We start from the raw sequence: 16805 nt of genomic DNA, 5'->3' as shown, positions 1-16805 counted from the left end.
AACCCCCTGCAATTTAGGAATATATAGCTGTCCCATATGGGGATTGAACCTGCAACCTTGGCGTTATCATCACCACACTCTAACCAACTGAGCTATCCAGTGCACATAGGAAACACAATCAGAAGAAAGCAACAGCTCTTCCCAAGTCACCTTGGGATAATACGGCAGTTCTGGATGGTGGTGGTGGTGGTGGGGACAGTTACATCTTTCATCCCATATGAATTCTTGTAAGTGAGGAGATGAATACTGCATCTTCCTAAAGATCCTATCATTTCCTGGTACTTCACCAGCTACAAAGCCTGACAGCTAGTTTAGGCTAACCTAACTAATTCCACTTTTTCCTGGGCGTTTGTTTACGGACTGCATGAACAAATGTCCACCAGTAAATTGGCTGAAGGTAAGATATGACATGCCCTTAATTATTTATGATAGCAATTTCCCCAGTACCTCCAGAAATATCCAACATTTTATCCCCTTTCATGTTCATGCATCGTATCTGCAGTAATTTTACAGCGCTGAGTGTTTAATTTATTTAAATAGAAAGAAACCTTGAACACTGTGTGGATTCTGGGGATAAAATATGTACTTTATAGAAAATTGCATCTAACTGTGAAGTGAAAAAGAAATAAGACTCATTTCGGATCATACTCTTCCTCTTTCGCTAACTAAGTTATGTTTGGGCAGTAACCAGCATCACTGAAAATGCATTTGGTATGGTATGTTTTACAATACTGAAGGTGGAACCTATAGTAAAGTGGCCACGGGATACAGGATCTTTTCAGTGGTGGCTCCCTGGCTGTGGAACGCCCTTTCCAGAGAGCCTTTTTCCAAGAGGACGTTTTTTGATGCTGTTTTGGTGCCAGGAAATGTTACCTTTCTAATTTCAAAACCCTTTAAAACGTGCGTTCCTTTTTAACTTTCGACGACTTGAGTTTTTATGCTGTTATTATATTTGAAATCATTATGGGCTGTTAGACTCCTTAGTGATCTTGGCCTCCAGATCTCTTTATGACAGGGCTGCAAACGGTGGACCTGAATGATTAAAAAGGGGGTTACTTTTTGAGAAAAGAGACATAAAACTGGGCTGTAGTTGTGGGTTTCCTGCATGGGGAAGGGAGTGGCATCATCATCATCATCATCATCATCATTATTATTATTATTATTATTATTATTATTAAAATTTCTATACCGCCCTTCCTGCGAGGATCACAGGGCAGTTTACAATATAAAAACGCAACAAACAAAAACAACCCCCCGTCACACACACAACTTTAAAGGTCACAGGCCGCTTCATTAGCCAAAGGCTAATTAATGCCCTCCAACCCCGTACATTCCCGCCCCGTCGAAACCCCTCCGGCTTGGCTCTTCTGCTCCCCTCGGGAAACCTAGCGATCTCCAGAAGGGAGCGCGTTCCGCTCGCTCTGGGCCTCCCCGGCCCCGCCCCCTCGGCGCGGCGATTGGCCGAGCGGAGCGCTTCCCCTCGGCGGAGTGGTCGGAGCCGCTGCCCGTCAGCCTCCGCCTGTCAAAACACACAAGCCCCGGCCCTGTCACAACAGAAAAGAAAGAGAGGCGCGAGTGTGTGTGTGTGAGGGGAGTTGAAACCGGCGGCACTTCCTGCCGGTTGGCGGGCTGGCGGCGGCGGCGGGGGGCCCGGAGATGTGCGCGCTCAAATGTGGCTTCTGAGGGGGCGGGAAATAGGGGGCGCCCCCCGCGCGAGTGAATGGGTGTGAGGGAAAGAGAGAAAGAGGACGAAGAGCGCGCGCAGCAGCGGCAAGAGAAGGAGGCGGAGTGCGCCTCTCGCCTCGCCTCACGATTCTCCTCAGCTGCAAAACTCCCTCATTGTCCCAAGTTTAGCGCCTCCCCGCCCTGCCCTTCCCCGCTCGCGACGGAGCCCCGGCGGCTGCGGAGGGGCGCCTGAGCCCGAGCGAGCGAGCGGGGCGGCTTTTCTCCTCATATTTCCGCAGAAAATGCAGCAGGCGAGCGCGACGTCTCCTTCGCGGAAACTTGCCCCAGCGGCGCTTTAGGAAGGGGGAAGAGGAGAAAAGGGGTTTTTTTTTTTTATTTAATTCAGCCTGGCGCCCCTCGAAGTTGACGCGGCTCCGCTTCGCGATGGCAGAAGCAACCCCGGCGCCCGCGGCGGGCGAAGGCGACGCGGAGCCTTTCCCGGAGCCCGAGGCGCCCCGGAGGAGGGAGCGCAGGAGCGGGGTGTCTCTGGCCGCCGCCGCCGCCGACCCCGAAGCGATCCTCCTCGAAGCGGCCAGGGCGACCCCTCGCAGGAGCAGCATCATTAAGGTACGCATTGGCCGCCTGAGGGTGGGTGGGTGGGTTCACACGTGACGCCCGGCGCCGCCGCGCGTGTTCAGCCGCTCGGCTCGCTCGCTGCACCCGGGATGCTGCTGCTGCTGCTGCTAGCTCGCCAAATAAAAAAATCAGCTCCTCTCCTTTTCCATCCCTCTGCGACCGGGATGTGGCTACACGTGTAACGCAGCTCCGACGAGCGCCACCCCCTTTTAATAGAAAACCACGAACCCACACAGTTTGGGGGCGCCTGTCTAGGCCACCTATGCTGTGGCGATGTTCAGGGAAGGCTAGGAGAAATCCGGCGTGTATTTCGGTACATGGAGAGGAGGGAGATTTTTTTGGGGGGAGGGGGGAGAGGTAGAGATACTTCCGACTTGCTTCCTTTAAAAGTTTCTTTTCTGAGGTTCGGCTGCAAGTGGAACATGCGGAGAGGAAGGGGGCTCGGTAGTTTCTGAAAAGGAAGAGGATTGTCACAGGTGATGGATGGAGAGAGCCACCGCCACCTCCTTTTGCTGAGGACTGGCTCACCACGTGGTCAGTTCTCTTTGTTGCAAGCAGGGAAATAGTTGAAATATAGAAGTAGAAAAAAAGAGAGGCAATTTCCCTATACAGTAGTCAGATCTACCGCTACCTGTATCCCCTCTTGCTGTGACTATTTATTGTACCAGAATAATGTGTAATCCTCCGGAATGTCTTTGGCGGGTAAGGATGATGTTGGATGACTGGTTCTTATGAACGCCATGTCAACATGTGCTGTGGTTGTTTGCTTTTCCTAACTTAGGCTTGGAAATAACAGCCAGGAGAGGAGTTTGCACTTTCCCTTTTTCCAGGGAGTAGCTACCTTGTGCTTTGCTTCAGTCTTATGTCGTGTGGCTGCATTTCATCCTTTGCACTGGCTTGCCTATGCTGTTTGGCAGTGGTGCTTTAAAGAGTTCTTGGAGGAGGCTGCATCTGGGATGGTTGCATTAAGCTAATTGGTTCTATCCAGGATAGCAGGAGTTACTCCAAATCAGGCATCCCTTCACGTACTGCCGCCACCCTTTTTATTGCTTATTCCTGGAAGTGCTTGGAGCAACTATTGTGCTCCATAGTTTGATTTCAGATCTGCTTTAAATTGAATCTGCTGCTAGTGAAGCAGGTAAAATCATACGGTTAACAGTACAGTAAGCCCTGCCAGCTTAACTAGGAAACCGCCAGTGAGTGTTACATTTTTTTACTCAGCAGAAAAACTTTTAGATGATGCAACACATATGGGGAATAATCAAGTGGGAGGAGCTTCTTCGTTTGCTTAAAGAGGATATTTGTAGAAAAAGAATTATGGGATAAGATGCCCACAGCTTTGGCCCTGGAGTTATCCTTGATTATTGCTGTGTGCCCAGTTTTCATTGGGTACAAGGAAGGATGCTTAAGGAGCGGTAAACTAGGCTCCCAATTTTGCCCACTCAGTTGTGTAAATTTGCAAAGCAGAGACGTTCAGGTGCTTCTTCCCATCCCTGAGTTACTGAAGATTCTTCCGTTGGTTGGCTGTGCAGCCTGGGCTAGGAGCTGACCAGGCTTGGGCAGGAAATGCAGCTTATATTTTCAGTAAGTTACCATCAAGGGGGCTCCATTTATGTTTTAGTCAGACTATGTGCTTTCTATGGGGACGCGGGTGGCGCTGTGGTCTAAGCCACAGAGCCTAGGGCTTGCCGATCGGAAGGTCAGCGGTTCGAATCGCTGCGACGAGGTGAGCTCCCGTTGTTCGGTCCCAGCTTCTGCCCACCTAGCAGTTCCAAAGCACATCAAGTGCAAGTAGATAAATAGGTACCGCTCCGGCGGGAAGGTAAATGGTGTTTCTGTGCGCTACTCTGGTTTGCCAGAAGCAGCTTAGTCATGCTGGCCACATGACCCGGAAGCTGTCTGCTGACAAACGCCGGCTCCCTTAGCCTATAGAGCGAGATGAGCGCCGCAACCCCAGAATCGTCCGCCACTGGACCTAATGGTCAGGGGTACCTTTACCTATGTGCTTTTTGTGTAGAAACATATGTACACATTCAAGGTTCATCCATGTATCTACAGCACTAGATAGCTCCGTTGGTTAGTGTAAGGTTGCAGGTTCGATCCCTGTATGGGACAGCTGCATATTTCTGCACTGCCAGGGGTTGGATTAGATGATCCTCAGGGTCCCTTCCAATGTGGTCGGGACTGCATCATGCAGAGTTTACCACCAGCGCTTTAAGTTTTCCTGCATTAAAATACAATAACTAAAGTGCTTAATCTTAAAAGATCTGTAATGGGTGTGTGTAAAATAATATAAAAACAAGAATGCAGAGATAAATTAGGCAAAATGTTATGAACCAGTGTACATAACTAAATTTATATGTCTGGCTAAGCTTGTTGAAATAAGCAGGCATCTAAAACAGTAGAGGGAGGGTGCCTGCCTAATGGTAGTAATGAAATTGGACCTCCAGACAATTTCAAACTACTAAACATAACCTTGTGTTATCTTCTGAACAGCATAGGAGTTAAGACTGGGGAGTATAAAGATTGGGGTGCACAAATGTAGTTGTTATTTTGAATTGATTATACGGAAAGTGATTTTTCTTGTTTTTGTTTGGGGGAGTGACTGTACAAGGAATAGTTGCTGTGAATACTTTAAATACAGAGTTTGAGAAAAGGGAAGTATTATGCCTGTTTTTGAGAGAGAGGCTTTATTAAGATGCTGGGGCACAACATACAGATTGCTAAGCATTTAGTAATTGTGTTAATTGTTATTTGACAGTGGACATATGTTATGAAATTATATTAAAAGCAGGAGTTCAGTTCCATAGCTTTCCCTTGCTGTAGCTATCTTGCCAGCCAGCCACAACAATGTAAAAACCATTTGTATTTTATTTTTAAAGAGCTAGATATCTGTATGTAAAAGAAAAACTGAAAGTGATGTATTATGAGAATGCTGTTTGTGTATGTGACCTATGATGAAACTTGCTTCTTTGCGGTGGCTCTGAAAACCACAGAAGTATATTTTTACATTACAAAACATACCTAGTGGAGGTAATAATAAGCGATGATGTGCTGACTGGGGAGGTTCTGAATTGCTAAGACTGAAATCCTGTGTATTCTGACTAGGGAGTAAGTACCAATGAAAACTGGACTTCTGGGTAGACAAAGAAATAGATTCGCCCTATATGTGGCCTTTTCTTGAGATGTGAAGTAGGGTGTCAGCAGACAGGTCATTTTTGGAGTTCAGTGGAGCATTATATTTTGAAGTGGGAAAAAATACTTTACACTCAGATGGAAGATAAGCATCTCCCTGCCCATTTTCCTGCATGTGTTACGGTTTGTCAGCATGCGGAATGGTATGTCTGTTCATTGATTCTACATGGCTAGTATGATGACTAGAGTGCTCAGGTATGGATGTGGTTCATATCCTTGCTCAGCCCTGCTGTGCTGACCATTCAGTGGTCTTGTAAAGCTCTCTCCCTCTAACAACTTACCGGTACTTTGTAGGGTTGTGATTGTAAGGTGCCTTGGTAGGTTGAATACACAAGACAAGAGCATTCCTTGCTGCTGCCTGCTAATTTTCTGATAAAGGTAAAGGTAAAGGGACCCCTGACCACTAGGTCCAGTCGTGACCGACTCTGGGGTTGCGGCACTCATCTCGCTTTATTGGCTGAGGGAGCCAGCGTACAGCTTCCGGGTCATGTGGCCAGCATGACTAAGCCGCTTCTGGTGAACCAGAGCAGCACACAGAAATCCCGTTTACCTTCCCGCCAGAGCGGTACCTATTTATCTACTTGCACTTTGATGTGCTTTCGAACTGCTAGGTTGACAGGAGCAGGGACCGGGTAGCAACGGGAGCTCACCCTGTCACGAGGATTCGAACTGCCGACCTTCTGATCGGCAAGTCCTAGGCTCTGTGGTTTAACCCACAGCACCACTTGCTATAATTGCTAATCTGGTAGATTGTTTCCTGAAATCTGTGGATAATCTAGTCTGAGCCAGTTGTTAATATTTTATTTTATCAAAAGTTATCTAAGGGCTGCCTTTCTGAGCAGAACTATCTCAGTGTAGCACACATAATAAAAATGCAAAAATGCAGCAGTAATGCAAAAATCTAAAATTCAGGGTAATTTCTTTTTGAATCACCAAGAATAAAACACTCACTAAGCCCAAACTATGAAAACACAACTCTCATGGTTATTTCACTGCAAAGGACAGAGCCATGGTGCCACCATGGAAAAGGCCATCTCACTTCTGCCCACTAATTTCACCTAGCTAGGTGGCGAGCAACCAAGAAAGACACCTATTAGCTTCAGTTTTTGTTTGGACCTTCAGAGCCATGTCACTGATTATGGTATTTATCATAATTATTGAACAAAATTTAAAACAACAACCCAATCAGAATGCTTGTTGCTGTTAGTCAGATTAAAGAGTACAGAGTAAGTCTGCAAACTTAACCCTACTTATCTGGGAGTAACGCCCACTGAATGACATTTGACATATTTAGACATTGTAAGGCTCAAAAATGGTATTCTGGAAGGGACATATGATTATTATTATTAATCATATAAGAGGTGTTTGAAGCTTTTTATTACATCTTACTCTGATGTAGTGCTACAAATGAATGGAAATGATAGAAGATGCCATGTGTCTTGCTGATTGCCATCTGCTTTGTTTCAGTAAGCTCCCCCACCCAACATGCAGGACAGAACAAACTTTGATCTGGAATTCCTTGAGTATCTTTCTGCTGCCATCTGGTTGCAATGTTTCTTCTGCTTGCTTGATCTTTTGTTATCTGTAGTTTTCTCTCTCTCTCTCTCTCTGCCTCCCAGTCTTAGAAGAAAAAATTGTAGGAAAGAAGGCTACTGGTTGATTTGCTGGCGGTGAACGTCTTGTAAACCAGCTTTTTCTTTATTAATTTCAACGTTCATGGAGGAAGTTGTCACTCTCTATTAGTTGTGGAGTAAGTAGCATCCTCAAGGTGACCCTCTGGCATAATCCTCATTCGCTTTCATGGGCATTGTGCTGCTATGGTTTTTTCTGAAGACCTTACAAGACTGAAGCATGTTTAGCGATTATACATTTGCTCAGTTCAGCATAGTGGATTGTGCCACTTAAGGCTGCAAGAGGGAGATAGTAAATGGAAATACTTCTCTTTGACTAGATAGTTTTACAAGTGCAAGGAGGTGTTTTTTTTGTTTTTTCATTTCATTTTGTTTTTAAGTGGGCTTTTTAAAGCATGCTTGTGTAGTGTGCAGCTTTGTAAGCATGCACCTGGCAATTCATGGCAGTTGGAGAAGTAGATTGTGGGGGGTGGGGAGAGGTGGATCAACAGAAAAATGGTGAGGGGAAGGGTTAAGTTCCTCTGAACACCCTTAACCCTCACCTTACCAAACCTTGTTGGCAATTTGTTCCAGTAATGTTTAGTGTGTAGTTTGTCTCTGACAGCGCTTGTGAATGATGCAACATCCTTTGGATGATGGACTGAGGAAGGGGTGAGACACATGGAGCTCTTAAACTTGAACAGCTATGAGTGGCAGGAAAGCTGTTCTGACTTTCAGTAGCTGGAAGGCATGTCTTGCCTAGGAAAGTGATTCGAGTGCCTTGCTAATGGGCTGTTTTTTTTTGCTTCAGGAACTTCTATTCATCTCACTGACATCTTTACCCTTTAAAAGCCACCGATAACAGAGAATTTAATGCTTAATTTCATTCAGCTTGTGCTCTCATAAGATACTGTGGGTCAGGCAGTTAAGATATTTCAGATGTCTGGTTTGCAATACAAGGATGCCAGAAGGAGAGTACACGTCTGTCTTTTTCTTTTAATAAAACAAACTTGGAATGAAGCACTGTGCACACCTCCTTGAACTAAAAAGGAAATATGCATTAGATGAGGCTGCATGTTTCTGAATGTTACTTCTATAGAGCGAATGAAATAAAAGTCACGGGGGGGGGGGATACCTATCTAACATATTGAGAACATGAACTCCCAACTTGAAACACCAAAATGTCTCAAGAGGGACAGCCTCACATGAATCCTTGCTCCCTTGTTCTTTTTGCAAAGTTAATCTTTTCACTGGCAGATGATGGTGGGACTGGATATGGTAAGAACACAAGAAGAGCCCTGCTGGATGCGGCCAAAGTCCAGCATCCAGTTCCCACAGATGCCAGCCAGGTGCCCATGGGAAGCCTTCACTCTCCCCACCTACAATTAGCAGCGAGACCTCCTACAGTGAAGGTAGAACATAGACATTGTGGGTAGTAGCCATTGATAGACTCACTCACCTATGAATTTGTCTCATTGTATTTTAAAGCAACCCAAGTTGTTGGTCTCCACTGCATCTTGTGGAAGATAAATCCATAGTTTAAATATGCCCAAAGTCTCATGGCCTGTATGTTGACATCGCTAAATAACCTTTCTCTAGCTTACATATTGATGGGAGTTGTGGAGATGGCATAGTCCAACTTGAATGTGGTCTGAGTTTGGATGAATTAGTTTGGGCCCTATATTTTTTAAAGGTCCACCTTACACTTTGAATCGGGCGCATTCTGAATTGCCCATTATTAATAGAAGTGCAAGCTGGATTTCGAAGGGGCAGAGGAACCAGAGACCAAATTGCAAACATGCGCTGGATTATGGAGAGAGCTTAGAGAGTTCCAGAAAAACATCTACTTCTGCTCCATTGACTATGCAAAAGCCTTTGATTGTGTTGACTACAGCAAACTATGGCAAGTTCTTAAAGAAATGGGAGTGCCTGATCACCTCATCTGTCTCCTGAAAAATCTCTATGTGGGACAAGAAGCTACAGTTAGAACTGGATATGGAACAACTGATTGGTTCAAAATTGGGAATGGAGTACGACAAGGCTTCCGCGCATATGCAGATGCTCAAAATGATGTCACACGCATGCGCGGAAGCAGCGAAATGCGACCTGCTCACACGCACAGTCACATGTTACGTTTACTTCAGGATGCGAATGGGGCTCCAGAACGGATCCTGTTCGTATCCAGAGATACCACTGTAATTGCAGGGATTAATATAAATAATATACCTGAAGGAGTGTCTCCACCCCCATCATTCAGCCCAGATACTGAGGTCTGGCTCTGAGGGCCTTCTGGCGGTTCCCTCATTGCGAGTAGTGAGGTTACAGGGAACCAGGCAGAAGGCCTTCTTGGTAGTGGCGCTCACCCTATGGAATACCCTCCCACCAGAAGTTAAGGAAATAAAAGACATCTGAAGGCAGCCCTGTTTAGGGACGTTTTTAATGTTTGATGTTTTATTGTATTTTTAATATTTTGTTGGAAGCCACTCAGAGTGGCTGGGGAAACCCAACCAGATAGGTGGGGTATAAGTAATAATAATAATAATAATAAACAAAACACTGCCTTTTTCTGCCTTTCATGCAGAAACTGCTTTAGTTGCCCTGATGATCTCTGTTGGGAGAGAGAGAGATGGTGGAAATGTGTCCATCTTAATTCTTCCTAACCTCTCAGTGATTTTTGATATCGTTGACCATGGTATCCTTCTGGAGTGGCTGTTTGAGTTAGTCGTGGGTGGCACTGTTTTACAGTGCTTCTGGTCCTACTTAGATAGTCAGTTCCAGAGGATGATGTTTCAAGAGTGATCTTCGGCCCTGTGGAGCCTTCATTGTGGGGTTCATCAGGGTTTGATTTTATCCCCTATGCTGTTTAACATCTGCATGAAACTGCTGAATGTTAACAAATAAATATTTTTAGGATATACATTTAGGACAAAAATATATTCAGCGTTACATGTAGCGCTAAACACCCTAAGTAAGGGATGAGGAACCTGTGGTCCAGATATTGTTGGACCACAACTATCACCCCAGTGATTGGTCATGCTGGCTGCTCTGATGGGAGCTGGAATCCAAAAGTATCTAGAGGCCATAGGTTCCCTATCCTGCTGTAATTTGTCTATAGTCAGTAAATTTAATTGTTTATAGCCAATGACCATCACAATACAGTATGAGCACAAATCGCAAAACTATAAAATGAAAGACATTGCCTGCACCAGACCAGGACAAATATACAATATCCAAAATTCAGAAACATTCCTTCTAATCAGCATCCCAGGGGTTTGTCACTTGCACTATCCAGAAAGGCTGCCTTTATCTTTCTTACCACTAATGCAAATAGTGCCACCCTGTAGCTGATGCACTTATTGACATCTGCCATCAGCCATTTAATTTTCAGATTTTCAAATCATCTGGTTGACCTAAGGCAATCTGAAAAGGGGAGATAAATTTAATTCTGGGTGAATCATACAATGGGCAATATAAAATGTAATGTACAAGCTTCTCGATAGGTCCTGATCCACATATAGAAAGGTGCTCTTTTAAGGATTTGTTAGTATATCCCCAACCAGATATTAATCTATAGATAAATTAGAATTGGGGAGCCCGAATAATAATAATAATAATAGTAATAATAATAATAATTTTAAAAAAATTAATACCCCACGCTCCCCGGCCATGGCTGGGCTCAGGGCGGCTAACACCAAATATGAAATACAATAAAATGTAATAGGAAAACAACAAACAACAAACAACAAACAGTTAATTAAAATACGGCTTAAAATGCAGCCTCATTTTAGTAAAGGTAAAGGGTCCCCTGACCATTAGATCCAGTCATGGACGACTCTGGGGTGCTCATCTCGCTTTATTGGCCGAGGGAGCCGGCGTACAGCTTCCAGGTCATGTGGCCAGCATGACTAAGCTGCTTCTGGTGAACCAGAGCAGTGCACGGAAACGCTGTTTACCTGTCCGCTGGAGCGGTACCTATTTATCTACTTGCACTTTGACATGCTTTCGAACTGCTTGGTTGGCAGGAGCAGGGACTGAGCAACGGGAGCTCACCCCGTTGCGGGGATTCGAACTGCCGACCTTCCGATCGGCAAGCTCAAAGCTCAGTGATTTAGACCACAGCACCACTACATTTTAGTAATAGCCCATAAATCAAGACTATAAAGGGAGGAAACATCAGATATTAACCTGAGCTATCTATCCATGCTGGTCCTACATGGGCCAGCAAAGAAGCCAAGGGAAAATTTATATACCAAATCCCATATAAGGGGTCAGCGTGAGTCTGAGCCGAAGGCCAGGCGGAACAGCTCCATCTTGCAGGCCCTGCGGAAAGATGTCAAATCCTGCAGGGCCCTAGTCTCTTGTGACAGAGCGTTCCACCACGTTTTATTTAGCAAAATCTATATACTGCTTGATCTTTTTAATATATAAAAACGCTCTACATGGTTTACAAAAATAAATACCTGTTGGATGTTACTGCATTACTGTGGAGAAAGATGTAGATAGGGCCATTATAGAAAATCTATATTTGCCTAAGCTATTCAGATACTTCATCATAAAAGAAGAATGTGGCCTCTTTCTATAGGAAATCTAATGTGCTTTTCCTACAGAAAGAAACCACATATTTCTTTTATGATGAAATATTTGGACAGCCTCTGCAGATTAATGTGATCATACAATGGTTGTCTAGAGAACAGTAATGAACTAAAGCAAAATTGGTCATTGTTTTCAAGTAACATTATTCTCAGTAATGAAGCATCTTAATTAGGAAAATGTGGCAATACTGATGCTCCTTTAAGAAAAGTTTATAGTCTAAATAATAAATATGCAATTGAAATAGATGTAAAAGTTGGAATTGATTTTCAGTGATGCTGATGATAAACAGGATAGCACTGGGATCTGGGAATTGGTGGGAGGCTGTGGAAGGGGCCAGGATTGCCATAGATTCTCACAATCCACCTAAAAGCAAAACAGAAAATGCAGCATGTCGTTCATAAAGAGGGATTATACTTTCCTCAAAGATTAGTTTTTAGGACTTATTTTGACTGACTGAGATTAAAGGTCAAAAGAGTCCTGCTGGTTCAGGCCAAAGGTTTATCTGACCAGTTTCCTGCTTCTGTTTGGTGAACTGGGATATTGCCATCACCAGCTGCTATAAAACATAACAGATGTGCACATTTTTCAAGGTGTCTAACCATGGAAGTTATGAAATTGTTTTTTGTAGGATATGTACCTGTTGGCTAATCTTTGATGCCATTCTTCTTAGGTTGCCTTGAACAGGGAAGTAAAACAATGGTTTCCAACTGTATGTCTTTTGCACAGGGGTCATCTGTAGCATTCTTTATGCGAAGCAAATTGGTTTTTCTCCCCATTAGAGACCATATTAGCATGGCCTCTGATTTGTGATTTAGCTCGTTACATATTCCACAGAAATTATTATGCTTCGGTAGAGCAATTACTGGGTAAATGCAGATTTGAGGCAGCCAGCCAAGCATGATGCCAAAGGAGCATTGCAGAACAGGGTTGACACATGCATAATATTTCAAAATCTGAATAATCACATCTTCCCAATATGTAACTAAGATGTACTATCTAAGTGCATCTATTACTTCCTCAGTAAGTTTAAACTGAAGTTTACAAGGATGCTTCTGCAAATATGCCGTTGTTTTGGCATGCCAGAGATACAGATAATCATTTGGATGACTGGATAATCTGAATTCTTGATATGAAAATTAATAATATTTATTTATACCCCACCCATCCGGCTGGGTTTCTCCAGCCACTACACTAGCACAGAGGCTACACCTGTCTTCCTGAGCTGTCCCCCCCCCCCCCAATTTTTTAGAGTACAGTTCCCATCAGTAACACCCAACATTGACTGTGGGGCTGATGGGAGCTGTGGTCTAAAAACATCTGGAGGGCACAAGCCCATAGAAAGGGAAAATGGGAAAGAAGAACCAGATTTTTAAAATGGTGTTTTAGTAGCTGGAGGAGGAGAGGACAGAGGGTGAAGAAAGAGCTGCAAATACTTTTGACCCATGGGAAGCTCAACAAACCTGTTGTGTGTGTACACACACAACAGGTTTGTTGTGTGTGTGTACACACACACACACACACGAGTGTTTGTCTTTGTGTGTGTAACTTTGTATTAATGTAACATTTTTATATCTAACAGTGTATTTTTGGAATATTTGTTTCAAGTTGTCTGTTGTTGCTTAGAGATATTTTTAATATATCAAGTGGTACAGAAATTAAATAATAAAATAAAATAAAATGTTTTAACATAAATTGAGTTATTGTTGGATTTGTCATGTTATATTTAGATACGATTTAGTATAGTATATTCTGTATTTTAATGTTTGCTGTTTTGTTGTGTTTTTATATATGCTGTAAGACTCCCAGAGTGGCTGGGGAAACCTAGCCAGATGGGCAGGATATCAATTAAAATGTTGTTGTTGTTGTTATGATGTAGGGCTCTCCATTTTTTGTTTTATTCTGAGCCATTTGAAGCAGGTTTATATGGAAAAGCAGCATACAAATTTAAATAATTAATAATATTTTCTGTAGTAGGGCCCTGCAGAATAGAATATTTCTGTACTGTCAAATCATAGAATGTCAGGGCCATGTACCATTTTAACATCCCTACAACCATAAGGTTTTGGGTACCTGAAGTGATTATCTTGTCAAAACTCTGGGCTACATCCGGTGGATATTATATCTCAGATTGAGTTTTAACATACCATGTATGTATTGTTCAATTTCTTTGGTGGAGGAATTTATGTCTGACATTTTCCATGTGTGCAGTTCCCTTTTACCACAAATGTAGAGATTATATAGTTACTTTACACTCTGACACCATGTAGAGTTAAGAGAGACTCCATGGTGATGTTGCAGCTTCCCATACTCCCTGGACAATGCCACCTCATGGCTCTTGTTTGTCCATATATACAGGTAATACCACAAATAATGGAGAGAGAGAGGTTGTTTTAAAGAGACCATTTTACCTTGGGAAGCTTTTTGAAGATGTGTCCAATTTAAATGTAACCCCAAATGCTTTGGATTGGCATCTATTCCACTTCAGAAATGCCTATTTCCCACCTATGGACAAGTGTAGGTGCAGCTAGTGATGTGGGTGTTCTGGAAAACTTTGAATTACAAAATGTTCAGCTTGCATTGAAAATTTTTTGCATGCCCTGGGGAGTGGTCATATTTAGCTTGTATTTAGTGAACAAAGCCTTTAAAAAGTACCCGTCTTCATATTTTAACCCAGTACACCGCAAACATTTGATCTGAAATATTTGGGAGGGAAAAATTAAGCACATTTAATGTGCTTTAAGTCTTACAGTGCATTTCCTTTCCATTGTTTAAATTTTAAGAATAAAAGCAAAGGCACTGGGTACTATTGACACACTAATAAATTTGAGCCTTCTGAAGAACTGTGCATGATATGTTGACTGGCATACTTGCTAGGGATAATCATCTGAAAAACATTACTGAAAACCATTAATTAAAATTTTGAAACTCCCCAGCTTGCCTATTATTGTAGTTCCAGTTGGCATTCATTCATTGTTCCTAATAAACTGGAAAAAGGAAAGAAAATCCACACACACACACACACACACACACACACACGAAAGTGTACTGTCTTGAAAACAATTCTGCAGAAAAGTTTCCATCCCACATCAATGGGTACATCCAAATGGAGTTGTTTTGTTTGATACTTTGGGGCAGACTTGTATTCAGATGTGTGTGGATAGCAATAGCCTAACTTGTGTTTACCCTGTTATATGGCAAATTCTATTTTAAGCTAAGTCAGTATTTCATCTAAGCTAACAATGTGTTTGTGGAGGTGGTCTTAAACCCATCGCTTTATGTGTTTTCCATTACCCATGAACAACAACTTTTTTTTCTTTTTTAAAGCCTATCCATTTTGCTCTGGGCATTTCAGCAGCTCTGTCCTAAATCCACATAAGCCTTCAACTACAGTACCTAAAATATGGCCTTAAGGGAATAGATGGTGAGGATTGGTTGCTCCCTGGCTTGGCTAAGAAAGATATGCATGACCTTCTTCATGCATTCCCCCCCCCCCATACAAGAAAAAGAAAAAGAGAGAGAGAGACTAAGAAACACTGTCATATTAACAATAAAAACAGTACACCAATCCTGTCCTAAATATACATACATGCGGCTTCCGTATTTTCCTTAACCAAAGATTCACTTATCTGCACATAAAGAATTATGCATAGACTTTGCAGATTCTTTTTTTTTTTTAAGTCAGTCTGATAAGAGGGGACAAACTTACTTTCTCTTTCCAAAGATAAATTTTCCAGAGTCCTTGCAGGTTCACTGAGTCGGGAACTTGAAATAACTGTTCCCATTTGGTCCCACAGTCCAATTTTTTTTTCACCTCATCAGTTTAAGTGCTGGAACATTTGTTTTCATGCTGCAATGGCGGCACTATTTTTGGACTCCTTCAAAACTTTTGGCCGAAAGTTAGAGATGATGGGAGTTGTGATCCAACATAATCTGGAGGATAATAGGTTTTCCATTCCTGTTTCAGATGATTTAAAATACATGTTATTCAACACATGAAGTTTGTACAACCTCCAGTGGTGTGATCTGTCATCTCTAGGCAATAGATGGGGGAAGTCTTGGAAAAAATGACTAAAAACACCACTTGTATTCTCTACCCCACCATACTGATTTATTTTCAGATGTGCAGAGATGGGCATGCAGTGTAAGAGAGTGAATAAAAAGCTAGAATGGTTTGCTACTTGGACTGAAAAGAACCACAATATGGGGAAGAGCATCAAACCAATCAATCTCTGAGGAGACTTTGCTAACTATGCATAGGTATACATTTTGGGATCGCCATGGGGTTTGAGGGGAAGATCGTACTGTAGATGGAGCAACAGAGCTCCCGCACAGGACACTTATAAATAATGGGGGAAGTTTACTGAGAGCAGAGAGGTTTATAATAGGATGATCTTGAATTTCTACTTTATTACCAGCTAGTGAATCTACCATTAGCTGAGGTTTACATCCTGTCACTAGGATGTTTTTAAAAATATACTTTATCAATATTTCTATAGCCACTAATGGCTTCTTTGAGTAATTTGTCCTGTTGCCTTCACATCTAACATTAAAGCACTTAAAAACGAGCAAACACTTTCCAGCCATAAACTCTAGCAATTAATGTCTAGCAATTAATGTATATATTTTTAAAAGGCAAGTCTCATTGTTTCCCCCTTCAGCATCTCTCCCTCAGAATGTTGTTCATTTGCTCAGTATTGCAGCTATTCATATGGTCAAGGTTGCAATCCTGTTTGTCGTTGTTTTGACCATAGGTAATGTACCTTGAGCATGGTCGATATGGGTGTGTCTGAGGTTATCTGCTCAATAAGCAGCCTCCCCCTCTTTCTGTTTTTGTTCTTCAGGCAGCATGAGAGAGAGAGACTAAAACTTATATAGCAGAAGTGAGGTACTTGTGGCCCTCAGATGTTGTTGGATTCCAGCTCCCATCAGCTCAAGCCAGCATGGCCAATGACCCAGGGATGATTGGAGCTGTCATTCAACAATAGACTGGAAGAGCACAAGTTCCCTATCCCTGCTATAATACATACAAGCGCCACCGTGAGCAATATGGAGTCTTGCAGAGTGCATTGGATCATCCCCATCTAGACAGATGTATGTGCTTCCTAC

At 42.9% G+C, this 16805-nt stretch overlaps 1 protein-coding gene and 1 long non-coding RNA gene across 2 annotated transcripts in view; both read left to right on the top strand.

Annotated features, from left to right (window-relative positions):
- Window positions 1–1551: 1551 nt before the first annotated feature.
- PLCL1 (phospholipase C like 1 (inactive)) overlaps window positions 1552–16805 on the top strand; it is a 179328-nt gene continuing 164074 nt past the window's right edge. Inside the window, exons 1-2 of the mRNA XM_083406488.1 lie at window positions 1552–1577; window positions 1657–2292. Of these exons, the coding sequence (XP_083262614.1) occupies window positions 2110–2292 (183 nt within the window). The 5' untranslated portion in view covers window positions 1552–1577; window positions 1657–2109. The remainder of the gene's footprint in view (window positions 1578–1656; window positions 2293–16805) is intronic.
- On the top strand, window positions 2355–8548 carry LOC310665323. Its single transcript, XR_014505402.1, has 3 exons — window positions 2355–2835; window positions 6964–7166; window positions 7918–8548. It is a non-coding gene; the product is annotated as an uncharacterized lncRNA (long non-coding RNA).

The sequence above is a fragment of the Podarcis tiliguerta genome (genome assembly GCF_965153285.1).
Source record: "Podarcis tiliguerta genome assembly, chromosome: 1".
NCBI classification, from domain to species: Eukaryota; Metazoa; Chordata; class Lepidosauria; order Squamata; family Lacertidae; genus Podarcis; species Podarcis tiliguerta.
The sequence above is the reverse complement of the archived record's forward strand: the minus strand, read 5'-3'. Positions and strand labels throughout refer to the sequence as shown.